The 19,930-nt window shown below is 36.2% G+C and overlaps 1 protein-coding gene across 4 annotated transcripts in view; it reads right to left on the bottom strand.

Moving 5' to 3' along the window:
- The window catches only part of AGMO (alkylglycerol monooxygenase), a 224,095-nt gene that overhangs the window by 25,139 nt on the left and 179,026 nt on the right, over positions 1-19,930 (bottom strand). The window contains exons 13-14 of one of the 4 annotated variants that reach the window (XM_042044461.1): positions 18,889-18,934; positions 7,141-7,295 (exon numbers count right to left, since the gene is read on the bottom strand). The exons of 1 other annotated variant lie outside the window; for it this stretch is intronic. In XM_042044461.1, coding sequence (XP_041900395.1) covers positions 18,929-18,934 — 6 coding nt within the window. In that variant the 3' untranslated portion in view covers positions 7,141-7,295; positions 18,889-18,928. Of the gene's footprint in view, positions 1-5,940; positions 7,296-9,237; positions 9,312-18,888; positions 18,935-19,930 lie in introns of those variants that run through there. 2 more of the 4 variants (XM_042044460.1, XM_042044459.1) reach the window with 2 other exon arrangements.

Raw genomic sequence — 19,930 nt, 5'->3', positions numbered from 1 at the left:
TCCCTGAGATCTCCTCAACAGGAAAATAGACCTTATAGTTGAATATTTTCCACAGAGTATATTTAGACTACATAACTACATTTTCCATAAGTTCCAGAAAATCTTCCAGAAAAAACAAAAACATCCCAGTGCACATTTTTGGCAAATTTGACTGAGCTCAGACTGTGCAACTGAACCTAAAAAGCTGAATTACTTTTACTTATATTAATAGTATAATGACTAATATTTTATAACCCTTATTAACACTTATCAGTCATCACCACTGTTTCCCTCTAAAATCTGACTAAAAGACATATGATAATTTCTTCAACATACTTACAAAAATTAACTTCATAGCTACTACTCTGTGTTACACTGCCTACAACTTTGTGAAATACTATCTAGAGGAAATATTACATGATTTTTTTTTCATTCTGAAAATTCAAAAGAAAGAAATATTTTAAAATACTTGACTTCAGCATCCACTAAGAAAAGTGGTTTCTGATGGTGATTCACAATCATTGTATACAACCCTATAGTCATCCTTCTAAATGAGAAAATTACAGTAGGAAACATACTAAATTACCCTCTTTAGTGGATGTATTTATCACAGCTACAATGTCTAGAGGTCTGTCTTGCTTAATTTCATTATCTTGAATGTAATGCAATGGAATCTGACAGGACCATAAAGAGAAGCATTGAGAATATACATCAAGTCCTCAAATGCACCAGCAAACCATTTCATCCTCTTTATGCAAATATTGTTGGAAAAATCCCTGATGTGTAGCATAAGACCCATTTGCTTTGCACTTATCCAAGGCACAAGGTAACAGAGAAATTCCTAAACAGGAAAAGCACAAAGAAAGCATTATGCGTTGTTATCATAACAACAACCATCACCACAAATAGGCCACAGGAACTCTCTGTGGACCATCTCCTCTGTCACATCTGTTCTTATTAAATTTCTGTTTTGAATGACAGTGACTTTGAGCATTCACTGCTGTGCCTGATAGGTTTGTACTCACGATAGGCTTGTAACTCTCCCTGTGCCAGGGCACACCCCCCTGGCTGCCCCAGCAGAAACATGTGCTCTTTCTTGCTCTGCGAGTTTTGCTTCTTGAGTCCATCTATGCTTCCCTGCCTGGAAATGATGAGGAAAGGAGGCTGGACACCTCACCTTGTTCAGGCTGCTTGACACGGTACAACGCCTGTCTCTGCCAGGGCTCAGATGTCTCTCAGCCATACTCAGAGATGAGTTATTTTCCATGTAGCATCTTAAGAGCTGGTTAATTCCTCAGGAAAAATACCACAGGTTTCCATAAAGAAGTGTGAGGAGGAAGCCTTTAGTAGAATACAGAAAGTTTTCATGATCCTATAATACCCAGGGCTATGTTAGCTAAATTCCAACTCTACCACCAGGCTTTCTTGCAAGGAGAAAACCTGGAGAAAATAATACTGAACAACAATCCTTCTCCTGTAGCACAAACCATTGATAATTGTTGTTCACTAATAAGGCCCTTTACACACATACTACAGACCAATTACCAGGCATAATTAACCATAATAAACTATAGGCATGAGACGCTCAAAGATTTTTTCATGAATAATAGGAATATTGTTAGCAAAGAAAAAAATGTATTCAAATATATATCTTATTATTGGCCATGAAGTCATGAAGACAATACTTTTCTCTTACAGCCATATTTCAGATAAAATAAATAATATATAAAATAAAACCAAAGGTGATCTGACCCTCAATTACAGATTTTGTTCTCAGAATCTCAGAAACTTGCCTTTAATTGCCTTCTTTTTCTTCCACCAATCCCTGATCATCAGGCTTTTCTCTCTTAGACATCACTGTCAAATCCAGTTTATGGTCATAGACAGGAAACTGGGAATACTTGAGGTTTTACAAAAATAAGCACATTGGTACATACCTACACTGCTGCACTATATAACACTTTACCTTCCCTCAAAGTATTTTTTTTGCACTGTGATTAAGAGAAGAGCAAAAATAAAACCTTTGCTTTCAGGATGATTAAAGGTAGTGAGTCAGCCATGAGTCATGAGCAGAGAGAAGGTAAAGGGCTGTTAGATCTGAAATCGCAAATGCTGCTACGTGAAGCAAGAGGGTAATGCCATTATGCTCAAATAACAGGCTCATGACCTCAATGCAGACAGACAGCAGCAAAAGACATGATCACACTCAGTAAGTTAGTAAGCTATTCTTTGATCTAAAAATTGTAGTTCAATTGTCTTATGGTATTTTTCTTTCCTGGCAAATTGTAATTTATGTGCTGATAAGTACTTGCATTCAAGGTTTGTGGAAAAAACGTAAGTAGCAGAAAACACCACAAATTCCATAGTGCTTAAAATGTTCCGTGATTTTCTTCATTATTTTAATCTCTTTTTAATCAACCATTGCTAATACTGGGCTGTCTGTCTCTGCCACATTAAATGATCCACAAAAACTGTAGTGATACACCCTGAAGCAAAGAGACAGTGATAGCTAAAGCATGGTGCTGAAGGGACAAAAAGTAACTACAAAGAATTAATAACAAGGAAACAGGAGAGAGAGTAGAAACTGGGAAAAGGACAGTGCCATGTTAGTTAAATGTAAATAGAAAATGCATCATTAGAGGAAACGAGGCAAAGACAAGTGAAATAAATAAATATAACAGTAGCAATGTATGAGCAGTGTATAGTGTTTTTTGGATATTAGAAGAGCCTGTTGACTGATAGGAACAGTAAAGAAAGTAGGCACCTTTATGTAAGTATTGGCTCCCATTAAAAAAAAAAAGAAAAAAAAAAAGTAAAATATTTGTGGATATGAAATATGCCACCATGTACCTCCACACATAACAAACCTAAGGAAATCAGGAGAGGATATTTTGCAAAGATGAATAAACACTAGAGAGAGAAAGAGAAAAATGGGGAGAAAGAATAAAGGAGGAAGAAGTAAAAATATAGCAAGGGGTGGGGTAGAGAGAATTCATTTTGTATCGCTTTTCTGTGCCAAACCATAAACACAAGGACACTCAGCAGTTCATTTTTACTCAATGTTTCCACATTTTTCTGCTGTTTTCCATAGGTGGGGCAAAAAAGACAAAGAACCGAGCCAAGTTTTCCATTGGCCTTGATATTAATATGGAAGTGCTTCTCCAGCATGTGAGATATCTTATTTTAGCTTTATGTTGTGGTTTGTACCTGAGTTTCAAATGCGGTATTTTAACACTTGTTTTCTCTAAAGAGAAAATCCTGAAGTCCACAGTACATCTCTTGTTTGCTTTTCCCAAACTGCTGGGGGTGGAAGGCAACATGGCATAGTGTGGTGAGGTCTGCTGAGAGTTACTGAGGGTCAGGGGCCCTCAGAAAGCCAGCCTGCGGCCTGCTTTGTTTGAATTCCAAACTGAATTGCTGGTCAAACACCAGCAGGGAACCAGGAAACCCAGCAAAACTCTGCCTCATAGCCCCTGTGTATGCCTGTGCTGGAAACAGAGGTTTTACGGAAAAAGGGTACATCAAGAATAGTTTTTTCCCATTCAGCTTTAGCAGTCCCAAGAGTTTAAAAACCGTGAGTCAAGCTCGTGTTATCACTAGGGTGTTTTAAGAGGGAAAATAGTTTAAAATATTACTGATTTAAATGTTCTTGTCTGCCTTTTAGATTTTGGACTTTCTATAGGTCTTGTTTTCAGGAGGCAAAAATATTTCTGTATTCACATAATTTCAGGAGCCAGAGCTTTCAGAAAAACTTAAACTAAGGACAACACAGTTTACATAATAGGCAATGCTTTGCGTATTCTCTTAGTTACTATTGTTCTTGATGAACTCCATTGCTGAGACTTAGCTTTTTTTTGTCAGAAATTAAACTCCAAACAACTCATACCTTTGATGCCATACAGTTTATTAGTTTCTAATCACACGACATAAATTCCTGAAAGCTCACAGACATTTGTCTGTAAAAAGGTAGCTTTAAAATATCTGATCAACTACCTCCTTTAAGTAATGGTTTAAGTAATGAGGCCCTTAATCCCACAGATCTGAGAGGAAACTGAAGACAACAGAGACAAGAGAAAGGGCCCTGAGTCCTTTATATCTGGTAAGTATAGGTTACAACTTTCACTGTCAGCACTTATCCACCAAGGTGCTCTGATTTTATTATACCAGAAAGGATACGATGTTAGCCGCTGTTGGGAATAAGCAATCGTGAAACTCTGTTAATCAATGCACTGCACCAAAGCTTGAGTTGCAGTAAATATTGCATCATTCTTGTTTTCATACAGGGAATACTGTGCCCTGATCCTGAGGTCAGCAGCAAGTTTTTCGGTGACTTGAATGGTGCAGGGTCAGGTCTCAAGTGACACAGGATTCAGCTGCTTACTTCTGGGTTTTCAGTAACTTGATATTGCTGTGTACATAGTCCAGGAAAGGCCATGTGTAGGGATGTAACATTACAACAGCTGGTAGGAACAGGGGAATCACTTTTTAACAGTCTTGATGAAAAAAAGTTCTGTTTATCCACATTCTTCTCCTAAGGTGTATCACTGGGGAATTTAGTAACAAACAAGACCAAAAGGAAGTCTTATGCAATAGTGCAAATTACAAATGTTATTTATGAAGTTTCACACTTGGACATGTGAGGCTAGGCTGTTAGTCTCTAGAGTATTTTTGTTTCTAGAGACCTGAAAGAGTGGTTTGCCAAAAGAAAGATAGTTACTCCTACAATGTCTATTAGTTCTGCATCAATATTTTGTTCACTACTGTCCTCACATAATTCACCTTATTTCACTAGATCCCATTCTATTGTTCAAACCACACAATGTGGTCATATTCTAAAGAAATAAGTAATGGAATATTAAAAAGTCGAGGGGAGAAGGGTAGCTTATCAAAATATCACTCATACATGCTAGCAATGAGCATTATTTTCAGTTCAATTAACTGCCTGATATATATTAACTGCACATAATTCAATTCAGTGGCCAACTAGTCTCCAAAGTCTCCTGATTACTCCAACCCAGACACCTTCAGAATGATTGTTTCACTCTTTGCTATGGATATAAAGACAGCAAAAACTAGATCCAGCACAGGTGTTAGGTGCCTAAAATATGAAATAATTTATATTTTCAAAAATTTGTGACAGGCAAGTTGACAGGATATAGTTACCTACCACATAGCTACTGAAAGAACGGTGCAAAGGTGTTTCTAAGAGCTTGTCTCTGAAACTCTCTTCTCCAAGAAGGGCAAATCCAAGCTTTCAGTCTGTAGCCAAAGGATTGCTTATACATACCCAGTGATGTTACTGTAAAGCACATGAGTCTTGGATACCCACCACAAGTCTGTGCAAGCCTTCAGCCAGAGAAGCTGCCCTCAGACCCTACTGATCAGTATGCAATGGAAGAACGTTGTTCCTCTCCTGCACCTTGCTTTCAAACAACCTATATACTATGGCAAGTCCATGGAAATAGGAAATTTGGATCTAAAAACCCTTGGAAAAGTGGAAATTTGTTTGGCCCCTGCTTTAATGACTAGGTTGTCCTCATCAGACACTCATGTAAATACATGACATTCACTAGGACAGCTTTAAAATTAATTTAATTTTACTTAGTTCTTCATTGTTGTCCCTCCAAAATTGCCACTTTTCAAATGCAGAAAATATTAAATTTTTTTCCTGTTCCTGTCTCTTTGAAAGATTTATTTTGATAAGGAAACTGACTTTCAATATGATTCTTTCTTATGTCATATTAAACTGACCATGTCATCATTAAAAATTTGGAAAATATAGGTGCACTAGCTTACAGGGCCACGTAAGAAGTTTGTGGATTTTCTTGTACTTCTGGAATCAGATTCTGCTATTTTTTAAATAACATATTAAATAACCTATCAAATAACCTATCATTAAGGCTCCTTGTAACCCAAGCATTTTGAAGGTTCTATTTTACAATCAAGATGATATTATCACTAGACATTGCAACAATTTTATTTATATAACATTAGTGTGTTTCTAACAATTTATTGTAAACATCCAGTTACATAGACAGTGGCATCTGTTACAGCTAGAGACTGAAATATGGGTTAATTAAAAGTAGGCTATGTGTCTAAACCTGAGATGTCTGTTAGACAGCCATTAACATCTTAAAGGAAAATGAAATGGGTAAAAAAAACAGAACACAAACTCATTTTTAAATCCAGGTACTATTACTAGTTTGAAGCATCTAGGACAGACTTCATTTTTGAGCTACTTGACTTTAAGCACTTCTAAAAGGTTTGGAGCCAAAAAAAGAGTTGGATGAGTGTGAGGAAAGAAAAACAACTTAGATCCAGTATTTTTGCCAGTCCTGCTGTTTGGAGACTCCCTCCACCATTTGTATTTAATTTTCCTATCTTAGTACAAACCTTCTTTCCAACAGCTCCTGAAAGACAAGACATGCATCTCCCCTGACATCACCCGGCAGGAAATTACCAGAAATTAAGGGCTCAGCCTTGCAAATATTTTGTCTTGTGAGTGAGTGTCAGTGGGATACCCACGTGTAAATCCTGGTTTGATCACTATCTAAAGTTGGCAATGCAGGTGTATTCCGTAAATAACTCAGCCTAAACTGCATGTCTGCATTGTACAACACATACATCAGCCAATTTTATTGAAGATGCTTCAACTCATACTAGGTCGAGTTATTTTATCATGCTGTTTTTAATAATTTTCTTGCCTCAACTACTCATCCTCATGTAGCTGTATGTTATGAACACTGACTTGGGCATGACATGGAGATTCTCATGTAATTCAATCATTACAGAAAAAAATGACACTCACATATGTTTATATTTAGCCTCAATAAGAAGACAGTCAATCACTTTATACCAGGTTACATCAGATATGATTTTAATTATTCCTCTTGTGAAAAATACTTTTCACATATTATTACTAACAAAATCACTGCAAAAATGAAATTAGTTTTACATGTCTAAGAATTTGTAATCCTATGAATGTAAAAATCTATGCTGTGAATGAATATTTGATTTAAATTGGGGAGAAATTAAATATTTCTTTAAAAAGCAAATAAAAATGAATATACCCCCTTAGGAATCTTTCAAACATCCAAACAAAAATCACAAGTCTCTCGTATCTTAAGTGAACTGATTGCAATTCAGCATGATTCATGGTTGATTAATTCCGAGGAACTTAGACAGTTATTCTAAAGTGCTGTTTCCATATTTGAGGTGATGTTAGATCTGCTCTTTCAGTGGTGTTTATCTTTGAATGAAGTGATCCGCTTCATAATTTGGATTCCCCAGAATGCAGCACAGAGGGAAAACAAGACCTACAACACAGAATTTAGAATGAGAATGAGAAACATTATATGATGTTTGTTTGGTTGTGTTTTTTGGGTTTTTTTTTAGTTCTATTGATCTGTAAACATAATGAATGGGTGAAAACAGAGAACTTGTGTAAAAAAAAAAAATACAAGAATTCTAGGTATATGATAAATTCACTTTAGAAAAATATGCTTTCTTTTTTTTACTACTCCTTATTGTGGACATTCCTGTTGAATTTTGACAAATGGTCTGAAGAATGCTGACACTGTAAGTTGCATGATAGGGTATGAATAAGCTTAAACAGGATCTACAGCAAAAGAAATATTCTTACTGCAGTACAACACATCAGTACTTATTCCCCAACCTGCTGTTTATGATGAGATATAAGGTAAATTGAAAACAACTTAAAAGCTCAATTCTCTTTATCTTGTCCTTGGCTCTGCGCAATTTTTTTTTTTATTTGGTGAATTTAATGAGAGATCTAGTAAATTTTTTTCAAAAGTTTATATGCTGAAAACTGCGTTAGGATGAGTAAGAAAAATTTCAGAGTAAAATCTATATCAGGTAATTGTTCTGTCTAGAACCCACGATGGAGCAAGATAAAATGTGTGTGCACATGTGTGCACATGGTATTTTGTATTTAAAAATTTCTGAAAGAAACTTTTGTCTTTCACATAGAAAAATTTCTTTTATTTGGAAAATTGCAAAATTAAGGAAATTGTTATTGGTTACTGAAGTGAATTTTTTTCTGTGAGTGAAACAAAACAATTTGTTTATACTGAAAGATTTTTTAATCCTGTCATTTTTTGTTAGAAGAAACAGAAAATTTTGACAAGGAATTTTTGAGTCAGGTTGTAATCATTCTTTTTTTCAGGTTAATCTGCAATCCAAAGGCGCTGACTAGGAGAGCTCTAATTTTAACATTAACATAATTTAACATTCAATATTTAATAATGCATGGCCCAAAGTTCTACTTCTGTCTTCATCTACACAGTCTCTCACCGAAGTACATGGATCAGAATGTCCAACATAAATAATAAATTACCATAATACCCAAAAAGTACTAATTTTTCACTCAGTGAAGGCAGTGTCTGCTCTGATCCCTCTCACACTCTGGGACAGGTACAGGCTTCATGCAATGTGTACATTAGGTGTATGCTATGCATGCTTAGTAGCACAGGATGAAAACAGCACAACGTAGGAGTAAGTAGAATTCAAAATAAAATCAAAAACCCCCAAGTCTCATTCAATTCTTAACGAATTTCAATTATTTTCATTGAAGGCTTTAATTCTACTTGAGCAGAGGTAGGCTGTCTACTGTGTTTAAAACTTCTGATGATGCTGTTGGTGCTGTAGTCATAGTCCTATTTGTAAGAAAGACTCATAAAATTCTCACCAAAAGATTTTTTGTAAGAGTTTCAGACTTCAGGTATGAAAGATATAAATTCTTTTTATTTTCTTTCATTATCACAAATACCTAATAAACCTGCATAGCTCTATTTTTACAGATATGGAAAGTCTTTTTAAGCAATACTGCAGTCACACAGTCTGCTTCTTTTGTGAGATAGTTCTATGCTGAGATGCTCTGCAGAAGAAATCTAACTACAAATAACTATCTGTATTTCTGATTTGGCTGTTATGCAATTGAGATGAGTGTAAATCATGATGTACATAAAACAAGGACTTACACATAACATTCTCTTCATAACTGTGGAAAAATTCTTTGTCATGCTATCTCCAGAAACAGAACTTATCCACTTGTCATAATTAGTACTTCTTTGACACATTAATAAACTTCTTTCATTCCTCACCTCAGAAATTTCCCTCCTATTCCTGGAAGATGCATTAAATATAGAACTATTTCATTTTCAGAAGAAGCACATTTAATGACTGAGGTGCAGGGTATTTGTAGGGGATTAATGACTGTTGGGAGATGATGATGATCACCTGAAGAAGCACAGCCATGGGCCATTAAACCCCAGGAAATGTCCTCAGCTAAAGATGGTTATTGCTATTAGAGCCTGAAAATGAACAAAATATCTCAGGTGAATTTCCCGTTTTTAAATGAAGTGATGCAGTTTCTTCTTTGTTAATTAAATTCTTTATTGTGAATTTCCTAAAGCATGCAATCAATGCTTGTGGGGGAGTATTTCAAATTGCAGTTATTATATCCAGAATAGAAAACCACATACTGCACACTGTGGATCTGCAAAACTAGTTTGGCTTCACAATTCTACAAAAGTATTGATTCACTGCCTATCAATGTCAGGACTGCCAGTACCTGATGGAAATAACGCATTCAGGAAACAATAATGCTGCAAGGTTCTGCGGAGCGGCGCGGTTAAGAAAAACCCAAACATCAGGATAAAAAATTAAGGGGCCACATCCTCGCTTGCGTGAGAGCAGTTCTGGCTGCCTCTACTGCTGTAATGCTGCCCTGCCCTGAACAGAGCCAGCTGTATGGGGCTACCAAGCAGAAACTTGCTGTGTAGGTTGGAGTTCAGTTTCTTTTGATTGCTGCTACATATTTCAGAGTCACAAGGCTTGACCCACTTGAATGAATTGTGCAATCAGGTGATGTCAGGAATGGAAAGCTGAGACGATACGTGCCAGAACTCTGAGCAGACAATAGTGTGGGCAGCAGGAAGCAGAGCATTCCACCAGGCAAGTTCAACTATAGTTGACCAGTATTTTTCTAATGCCCTTGGGAAAACATATTTCCTGAATCCTATGTGCAGATATTTTGTATTTTCTACTCAACACTCTCATATGCTAACAGGTTAGGTTTTTTTCTTGGTTGTTCGGTTTTGGGTTATTTCACTTTCTAAATTATTGTCACAGAAATTCTCAGTCCTTCTTATATTGCCCAAACCCACTAATATTTTTCCTTTGATAAAAGTATTCACATATCAGTTTCATATTTCAGCCAGTTTTGAAATAAAAAGAGAGAATTAAGTAGTATACCTTTTTCTTTTTTTACACTGAAAAAAGTTCCCCCACAAACAATATGACATATGAACAATAGTTTCACTTCTGTCTTAAAGTGAAAAATTACTGTGGACAGTAGTCATATATGGAACAAGCCTAAAAGCAGAACTTCTCACAACCCTATAGTTAAATGCAAACTTTTTGTCACCTTAATATAAACACTTGTTACATTTACCTGTTCGAGTAACTACAGATTAATTATAGATTGTCCTTTAAACTGCTGGAAGAGTACAAATATTTATATTCCCTCCTTTCATACAGTCTATTTCCATACAGCCCATGTTCTCTCCCTGAATAAGTCTACAGAAATGCAAATAACATTATTCACAAGAACAAAGATGGCTTAACTAATGGATTGACTGCAGGACTGAGTCTGCTCTTCACAGGAAATTCCCACTGGAGCAATTGAAGTTTATTAGGCTGTAAAGTACTTTAAAATCATTAGCTAAATTCAGGCACCCACTTCTGCATGATTAGCTTTGTTACTGAACACTAATGTTGTTTTCTGCCATTTTCATTTTGGTAATGTCTTTGTATATCTGAGATGCCTAGACATGTTGTCTTTCCTCCTGTAGATTTCATCTGGATAGAATTAGAAGGGTTTAGACATTGGTCTAAAAATGTAGACAAATGTCCAAAGATAGTTCTGCTTTAAGGAGGGGGAAAAGTCTCGAGCCACACCACCTCAGATCCTTTCCAACCTAAATCATTCAATGATTCTCTGACATTTCGCAGAGTCTGGCCAGGCATGTTCACTCCAAATTCTGCTGCAGAGGCAATCTGCAACCGTTATTAGCAACTTCTGGGGTACAACACCATATGAATGGGCATGTTTATTATATTGAATTCTCTGAACACCTCTGTGCTGGATAATGTATTCTTAGCTCTGGAGAGGGCTCAGTAAGATCAGCACATCCATATAATTCATTAAGTTTGCTGTTCACATCATAAAGTGAACCTTGTACTGGCAAATATGATAAACAACTAGTCCTCTTAATGTGATGCTGAGAATTGTCAGTGTGATGTTAGAGTTGTTGAACTGATACTACAAAACAAACATGATTAAGGCTCTTTCTATATTCTTTATATACAAATTTGGACATGGCTTCTTCACAGGCACAAGACATAATTTCATACCATCAATAGTAATGATAATGTGAGTTTTAGACTTTGAGAAGGCTGTGTCTGGGTAATGTCACTGTCCTTTCCAGCTAAGGATGGAGATCACAAACTGATACAAAGGTTAAAAAATTGCCAATATCAATAACAAAATGGTTGAACAAACTACTCCAGATTTCAAAAGTACCCAAATGATGCATTTTTCACAAATACCATTTTTCCCCCCATTTCTCTACAGAGGGATGTTACAGGTTCTGAAATACACAGAGACAGAAAATCTATGTTTCAGAAGGCAGGAAAGAGGTTTACTATTTCTGGAAGTCAGGAGTTGGATAACAAATGCATGGATCTTTATTCTCAGTACAAAGTTTGGAGATGAGCAGTCTGAGGCTAGTAGAGAAATGCCATGACATCAACAGCAAATCCAGGAATCACTAATCTTGTACAGTGCACAGTTCAAGAAGATTGCACTATCAAAAAAGTTGCAATAATAACAGATGGAAAGGGAAACTAGGAAACAGGAAGGTTCCTCCTCCTCCTCTGTGTGTTGACTACCTTATACTTGGAAATATATGCAGAAGAAAGTGGGAAACTGATTTTTTTTTTTTTTTTTTTTTTTTGTGAAGGAACTGTGGATACCAGGGAACAGGGACAACTACAATAATAGTGGCTTCACAGCATGCCCCTGACCTAGAACAAAGTATTTGATGTCCCTGCTCAATGCAGACAAGGTGGAACCAGACTATCTTTAAAGGTCCCTTCCAAGCCTAACTATTCTATGACTCTATGAGAAAATGGGACACACACAGGATTTAGCCAAGTATCTTCAACACCCTCAAAGCACATTGTTAGTTCACCACAATGACATATTCTTTTATGACATATCTCATTGGTTTTATGCTTCGCTATTAACAAATAATGAAAAAACAATAGGGAAGAGATATATACATCTCCATTTTATTCTGTTATATGTTTTAAACATTCCTTCTTTTATTAAAATATGGTCTGAGACTCTAAAGCTAGATAATGCATGAAAACACAGGCTGCAAAAGCCCACATACCTTAAAAGGCTTATATTACCTACCCAGGAAAGACAAAGAAAGATCTGGAGAAAGAATATCTATTTCACAGCTGGACACATCCCCAGTACGAAATCAAGTGCACTGCAGAGATGCCTGAGCTAGCAAGCACATAAGCTGCTAAATCTCTGCACAGCACCAGCTTGACTCTGTCTTTCCTGGCATTGCACACAAGCTAGTAAGTCACATTCCTCAGTTAAATACATGGGGATTTTTACACAGGCAGTGCTATTGCAGTTATATTTAGACCTAAAATGGCTTATGTGCAAGCAGCATGTTATCTGGCATCACGTCCTTCACTCAGGAGAAACCAGCCCACTGCCTCTCAAATCATTTGTGTAGATAAATGTATCCTGTTGAACTGTTACCTATGCAATACCTTCTCTCTTGAGTCACAGAATAATTCACAATCTAAGCACTAGGATTAGGAAGATTTTACCTCATTCCCCAAAAGACAAAAAAAGTTACTGAAGTGGGAAGCTTTCCTGTCAGTCATATGAATAGAAATTCCAAAATATGTTAATAATTATTAAATCTTCACCTTGTGATGAGCTAATGCAAGCTGAAGGCAGTATCAACATCGCTCACATTAACATGTATATGAACTCTGCATCTCTTCAGTATAAAATTTGTCTTATAGTATTTTATTGAAACATCTGAGAATACTTTCCACAGTGTTACCTAATTCCATCTTTAAATTTCTAGATCATCCTAAAATGTTTATCTATTTCAAGTTGACCTCAAAGTAAAACCATGTTAAACAGAAAAATCCTTTTTATAATTTAAAAACATTTAAAAATAACTTCTGAACTAAGCCTGTGTCGCTGTTTTGCAACTAATTTCCAAAAGAAGAAATTTAGTGTTTAGAAATTAGCAATTATCACCTGATCTTAAAAATTTTGTAAAACATGTGAACAAAATTTACAATTTGTTACACATTCTATAGCATAACAGTATTTTAGAGTTTCTTTCATACTGCTTTAGTTTTATTTCTGACAAAACAGTTCTGAAAAACAAGTTCAAAGATCAACAGTTTCAGAAGACCTTAATTCTGAATGTCTCTTTTTGTATTTTAAATGTTATGATTTTTTTCAGCCTCAATTTAACCCCAAATTCGAGACACAAAAGCCATGGAAATTGTCTCAATTATTATATGATAAATCAACAAGTAAAAATAAGGTTTTCAGAAAAGTTAACAAAACTGATGGGAAAAAAAGATGAAAAACTTAACCAGTAAACTATACCAGTTTAATCTGTTGCAGGCTAACAGGCCAAATGAGATTGAGAGAGTTATTAATAGTCATTCATTGCAGAAATTAAATATTTGAGATAATCATGTCTCAGTTTGGCTAAAGTTGTTGAGTTTATTATCTTAAACATTTAAACAGGAGTTGTATCCATTGGGATGAAACATCTCATTTACATTCATGCATGTCAGAAGCTGCAGCATAATTGCATACACCCCACTGCATCACTTCTAGCTCAAACACAACTTGGAGGGTAAAACAGACATCTGCAAAGAAGCATTTCACTTCACAAGATATTATTTAATTTATATGTAAAGAATAGTTTAATCTTCCTTATTAAAAAAAAATATTAAGCTCATTTTACTTTAACTGATAGATTACTGCACAGATCTTATGTTTTATCAAATTTATATTGTTCTCTTAGGCTTAAAGAATTGAATCCTTTTAAATTCAGTATTCTAAGTGAGAAAGGCTATACATATATATAAGAGTAAGGGTATATTTTTATATGGTCATGGCTTTAAGAAATGTTTAGGTACCATACTGCTTAATCCTGCATTGAAGAAAGTTTTACTTAAAAGATGGGACAAATTCATTTAAAGGACCATTGCAGGAGGGAGCTCTCCTTCATGCATTCATCCTTGTTTGAAAATACAGGAAAATTACAGCTACAGAAAAAAAAAAAAAAAAAGTAGCTTGAACATGGAAGGAAAATTGCTAAACATAACATTGCAGAATTTGGACAGGATAGAACCTGGCTGTGTAACATTTTCCAAAGAGGCATTGACAGAGATAATTCAATAAATAGGTAATTCAATCTCTTCAATCCTTTCATTTTTATTTCAGTTTAACGCAATCCTATACTGAAGTAATCCAGCGTCTAATCTCTCCATCATTAGCAGACATAAAATATTCTATATGCATGTTTCTATATGGATGCCTGCATTTCAGAGTGTGGCTGTACTGCCTGCAGGTGGTGAAGAGAATCAAGAGCACTCTGTCAGCCTGGAGAGCTCTGACAAAGGTGCTGCAAAGCAATCTCCACTCACTGGTATACTAAATATCCTCTTGAGAGAAGGTTGACTAGCTATGAGCTCCAAAATGGAAATTTTTCCATTGTGTGTGGGGAAAAAATATTAAAAAAGTAATCCCAGCCTTTAATTATAACCCACAGACATTAGATCACTGACGGGAAAAACTTTGCTGCAGATGTTGAAAAGACATGATGGGGAAAAGCTGGCTACTGTGACTAATGGCAGACGTGAAAGAAAGGATTAAGAATGTGCAGAGACGGATAAAACAATTGAGTGACAAGCAGAAGGGATTTCCAGTACAGCGGACAAACACCGGAGAAGTATTCAAGACAGACAGGGGAAGATCAAGGCTAAAAGTCACTCTAGATGAAGATTGCTCTTAAAGCCAACATGTTGTAAGGAGAAATTAATCCTTTAATTGAAAAATGGAGAACAGAGAAGGCTGTTCTCAGCACCAAAAAAATCAAACCAAATCAACAACCAAAATACCCCCAATTTCTGAATGAAGCAAGTGGGTCAATATTCATTAATAACATAAAGGAAAAATCTTGCCATAGAAGATGCATATCCAAGTTAAAGATAGAACACAGCCATCCAGCTCACCAACCCTCTTTTGAGGCCAAAGACAGTAAACTGTGACTGTCTTTAAGTTCAAGGAGAAGAAAAATTTGCTGAGGTTGATCCAGCCCTCCGTCCATCCCTTTACATAGAAAAGTAGATGTCCTGGCTGTTGGTGTCTCTCTTCCCTGCTCTCAAGACTCTCCCTGTGTGGTGGTTTGTTGCTCCTATTCTTGTCTGGGGAAACTCCCATTCATTCCAAAAACTCATCATCTTTCAGTTATAAAAAAGAAGTTGTTACTGACATTAACCACAGATGTATTCAAATGAGCTAACTCATTCATATTCCCACTTATTATGTCAAGAGAATATGGTTGTACTGTTCAGTTGGGTTAGAGAAAAAAAATTAATGGAAGTAATCTATGTAACTTTTTACTAGGAAAACTAGGGGCTATGGTCCAAATGAAACTTCTGTATGGAGGGTGCAGAACTGAGTTCGAGAAGAAACATCCAGAAAGGAAGAATCAAAGATTATATCACAAAATGAATGAGAAATAAGAATTTTGATGAAAAAGCAGGCATTTATAACATATTCTAAAATATTTTAAAAAATTAAAAAAAGAAATATCTCTCTTTTCCTGGAATATGTGAGATGCATAATAGTTTTTTAAAAATCTGGAGATACTGAAGAAAACATGTAATTGAGTAGAGATGGCAGATACTAGAGAGAAACCAAATACACAAATATCCTGTGAAGAATAATCATTAAGGAGGAGTACATCAGAAAAAAACTGGAGTTAGAGTAGTTCACAAAGAAAACGTCTCAAAGAGTGCTGATACAAAAAGATGTCAGTATCAATGTGAAAGATATTTACAGAAGCATTTATATATAACTATTATATAACGTATATATATGAGGCATATAAAAGAAGCATTTAATGTATTGATCAAGCCTACTGAAAGATGGTGAAGTCTTCAAGGAAAGCATAGATAAGATGGATGTAGTCATGAAGTAGACTACAAGAATTATAAAAGGTGGACCTGTAGGAAAGCTTGAAGCAATTCTGCTGTGCATTCTTGAGAAAACAAACAAACAAACAAAAATACCCAGGAGGGGAATAAGATCAATCTTTTGACATGTAAAAGACTAATACAAAAAGAAAAGATGATAAGCTAGGGCTTAGGGTAATGGAAACAAAACTAGTATCTTTTGCAACTAAAATTTTCGTTAGATAACGGATGGCTATGAGGATGGCATAGCATTGGAATCAGCTACGTAAGGAAGCTGGTCTGCATGTGAATGGTTAGACAGGCACGTGTCTATCGTGTAGCGGTACTTGATCTTTCTCCAGTGCAGGATCTCGGCCAGTCTGGTATTTCTGTTTATTCACAATGAATACAAAAGGACTCTCCAACTCTATATAACTTTTCCTCAGATCAACTTTGCCAACAGTGGTTAATAAAGATATGACTGCTTAGCACAGGGAGAAATCATGACTTAGCAACTATTCTTTTTCAATAACCAACCTTGTGCAAGACTTCACTGATTTCAATCTCGGATGTGGTTGTCACGTTAGTAAAAGTATCAAAAGCAGAATCTGATGCTTCTTCTCCCCAGTTTCTGGCACTGAATGGGGCTGAACCTGCTTCCCATCAGAGAAGTCATAGGACTATTATATTTAGAGATCAGCTTGCATTGCCTCTTCTGACAATAGCTGCAAAGCCTCATGGCAGAAGCATGAGCTAATTTGCTCCTATTTTACGCTCAGCATACTCTACACTAAAGCCATGGGATTGCATAGTAAAAATCATTTGCTTTTAATACTGAAAGAGTAATCAAGTAGTTATGGTAAAAGCCTGGGACACTGGCCTATTCAATCTGCATTCTTTGCCATAGGTTATGCAGCATAGAGCAAGACATTTAATCTTTGCAGTTTCTTAGCTGCAAAACAGGCAATGAGTCTGTTTCACAAAAAAATAATTACTTTCCAAACCCTGTTTTGCTAAAATCCAACACAGTTGCATTTACTACAGTAATTTCTGAGAAGACAAAAATCTTTCAAAAAGTCGTGGATTTGGCCCTCTGTGTTTTTTTTCTCAGACAACCCTCATATCCATAATTATGGATCCTTTTTTGGTTTTTTTTAATCTCAAAAATAAAGTACTTGTATAAACATAACAGGCTTCCTTAAAAATCAGATAATTGCACACATTTCTTATGTCGCTCCAGCTATTGAGCAATCTGAGTTCCATAAATCATGACACTGACCACATGAAGAGCTAAAAATGGTGAGAATTTGTTTCTGTCTCATGATTGTATCGGTTTTAAAAAGTCACAAATCACAATAATATGAACGATGGCAGAATGCTGGAAAAAATACCAGGCTTCATTTTTATAGCAAATTTTTGGTTGGGTTTTTGTTTTGGGGTGTTTCCCCTGCTACACTGAACCCTGCATCAAAAAGCATGTTGTGCCCTAAATATGCTCATCTTGGAAAGGCAACTTGGTATTGTTGTATTTGTATGTCAAAGGGAGGACTGAAGTCTCAACAATTGTTAACCTCTCCCATGGTGAGCTAATAAAAGGTCAGAGACCCACATGTGGCTTGCAGCCTGGGGAATTTCTCTCAATGTTCTGCCAGGGATGGGACTGCCTGAATGACTTCTCTCATAAGTTTTAAGCCATAAACTGCATCCTACTTGGCTTGCTGTGCCAAAACTGGACCCAAGGGTATTCAGAGTCTTTGCTGATGGGAAAAAATGAGTGCTTCCTATGGAAGCCACAGCTGTTTTCCTGAGAGAGAGAGCACAGATGCTCAAATATTTCTCTACTTTCCATTTCTGACTACCTGTTCTGGCAGCAGTTCCAAGAAAGGGGAAGGACAGAGGCAGGCATCCAGCTGCTTTCAATAAACCTTGGCAACACATGTAGTGAATGCCTAAACACTAAAAATGTTCACAACCAATTTTTTTCTGGATTTCAAACTATAAAAAAGTGAAAGCATGCACTAATGCTCCCCATCTTCCCATTTTCAGCAGAAATTTAGTGATCAGGACAATAATCCTAGTTATGAAAGCAGAGACTATTTACCACTGAAAAGAGATCACTCACAGAAGTGTGCATTTGTATGAAGATGAATATACATACACAGACATTGAAGAGGATATATAAAATACATATATCCTATGCATTTTCTAGAAAGATTTTTTTCTTCCACCAGACAGTAGGCTGACTCTCATAATAAGGATTTGATTTTGCATTTTGGGGCCACAGTTATCCCCAGTGTAACTCTGAAGTCAAAGAAAACACTTATGCAAATTTATATTATACATTGATTTGACCCAGAATTGTATTTACATCAGCTAAATTACATTAGGATGTGGCTTATGACACTGTTCAGTAACTGTTCAGTATTTATTCGTACCTTCCATTTTTTGCCTATACATACTGATATCCAAAGATCCTTTCATAGATATACTTGATCAAAAGTCTATGTTTTTGCTCAGGACAGGTTACATAGCTGGTTTGAAGCCTTTATACTGGCACTGTTCAACACATTTCTCCAATTTTACCTTTTGAAGTATTACTGAAGTATTTCTTAAATGGGATAAATTAGTCCTGTTAAAACACAGTAAACAAATGTAAGTGGAAAGTGAATAGCAGATAGATACAGCTGGTAAGTAAACAGCAGAACAGCACATATATGACTGCAACCCCCCTGGATTTAATGGTTATTCATTGCTCAATTAATCAGCAAAAGCACTCTCAGTTAAGCTTATAGCTCACTGGTTTATTTGCTTATTTTAAGGACATCTCCGTCCATCTCATTCATAGCTGCACCTGTTTGCAACCTGCAGTCAGTGCCTGCCCCTTCTGTCATAGCCTTTTTGCTATGAAACGAAAAAAACATCTGTCTATCAACAAGGGAAGCAAGCAGATGAACACTGATGTCTGCAAAATCTTTGGGAAAGTGCTTTGGGAAAGAGTACCTCTATAAAAGTGGTAATTTTCCCAACAGACAATCAAAAGGGCATTCTCCTCACAAGACATCTGAATGATGTTCACTTCAAGACCCTCATCAGGCTACTTGAACAGCCACTGACCATTCTTCCTCTGGGCAATCCCTCTCCACCCCATTGTTCATCGAGACCTTTCATTTACATCCAATCCCCCACATTTTTTGGGTTTTATGTATTGATTGCTACCTAGACACCAGACACCTTTTTCTACATCAGCTCAGTGATCAAACTAAATTGCCAGTGTTCTTGCACTAAAAGCCAAGCTGCTCTCCTAGCCAGTACATTCCCCAGACAGAACAACAGCTTTGGCCTGACAGTTTCTACAAAGGTGCTCTTGTTGATTGTCTGAGCATTCCTTCAAACCAGAGAAGCTTTAAAACTGTTGAAGGCAAGTCCAATGTGGAAGATAAAATATTTCTAAAGCATAAGGATAAGAAGTTAGATCTGCTCTAGGTGGTGATCTCTTAGCTTAGCCATGTAGGCTTCTGCTCCCCACTTAGAAGCCACCAGCAAGACGGACAATGTATGAATCCGTCTAGGAAAGAACAAGAGGAAGAAAGTGGTTTTACTTGATCAAACCATGAGAAATCAGCAA

Source organism: Corvus kubaryi, unplaced genomic scaffold, assembly GCF_017639235.1.
Source record: "Corvus kubaryi isolate FWS band 111438036 unplaced genomic scaffold, C.kubaryi_AGA036_p1.0 37398, whole genome shotgun sequence".
Classification (NCBI taxonomy): Eukaryota; Metazoa; Chordata; class Aves; order Passeriformes; family Corvidae; genus Corvus; species Corvus kubaryi.
Note: the sequence above shows the minus strand (reverse complement) of the source record. Positions and strands in the feature narration are given on the sequence as shown.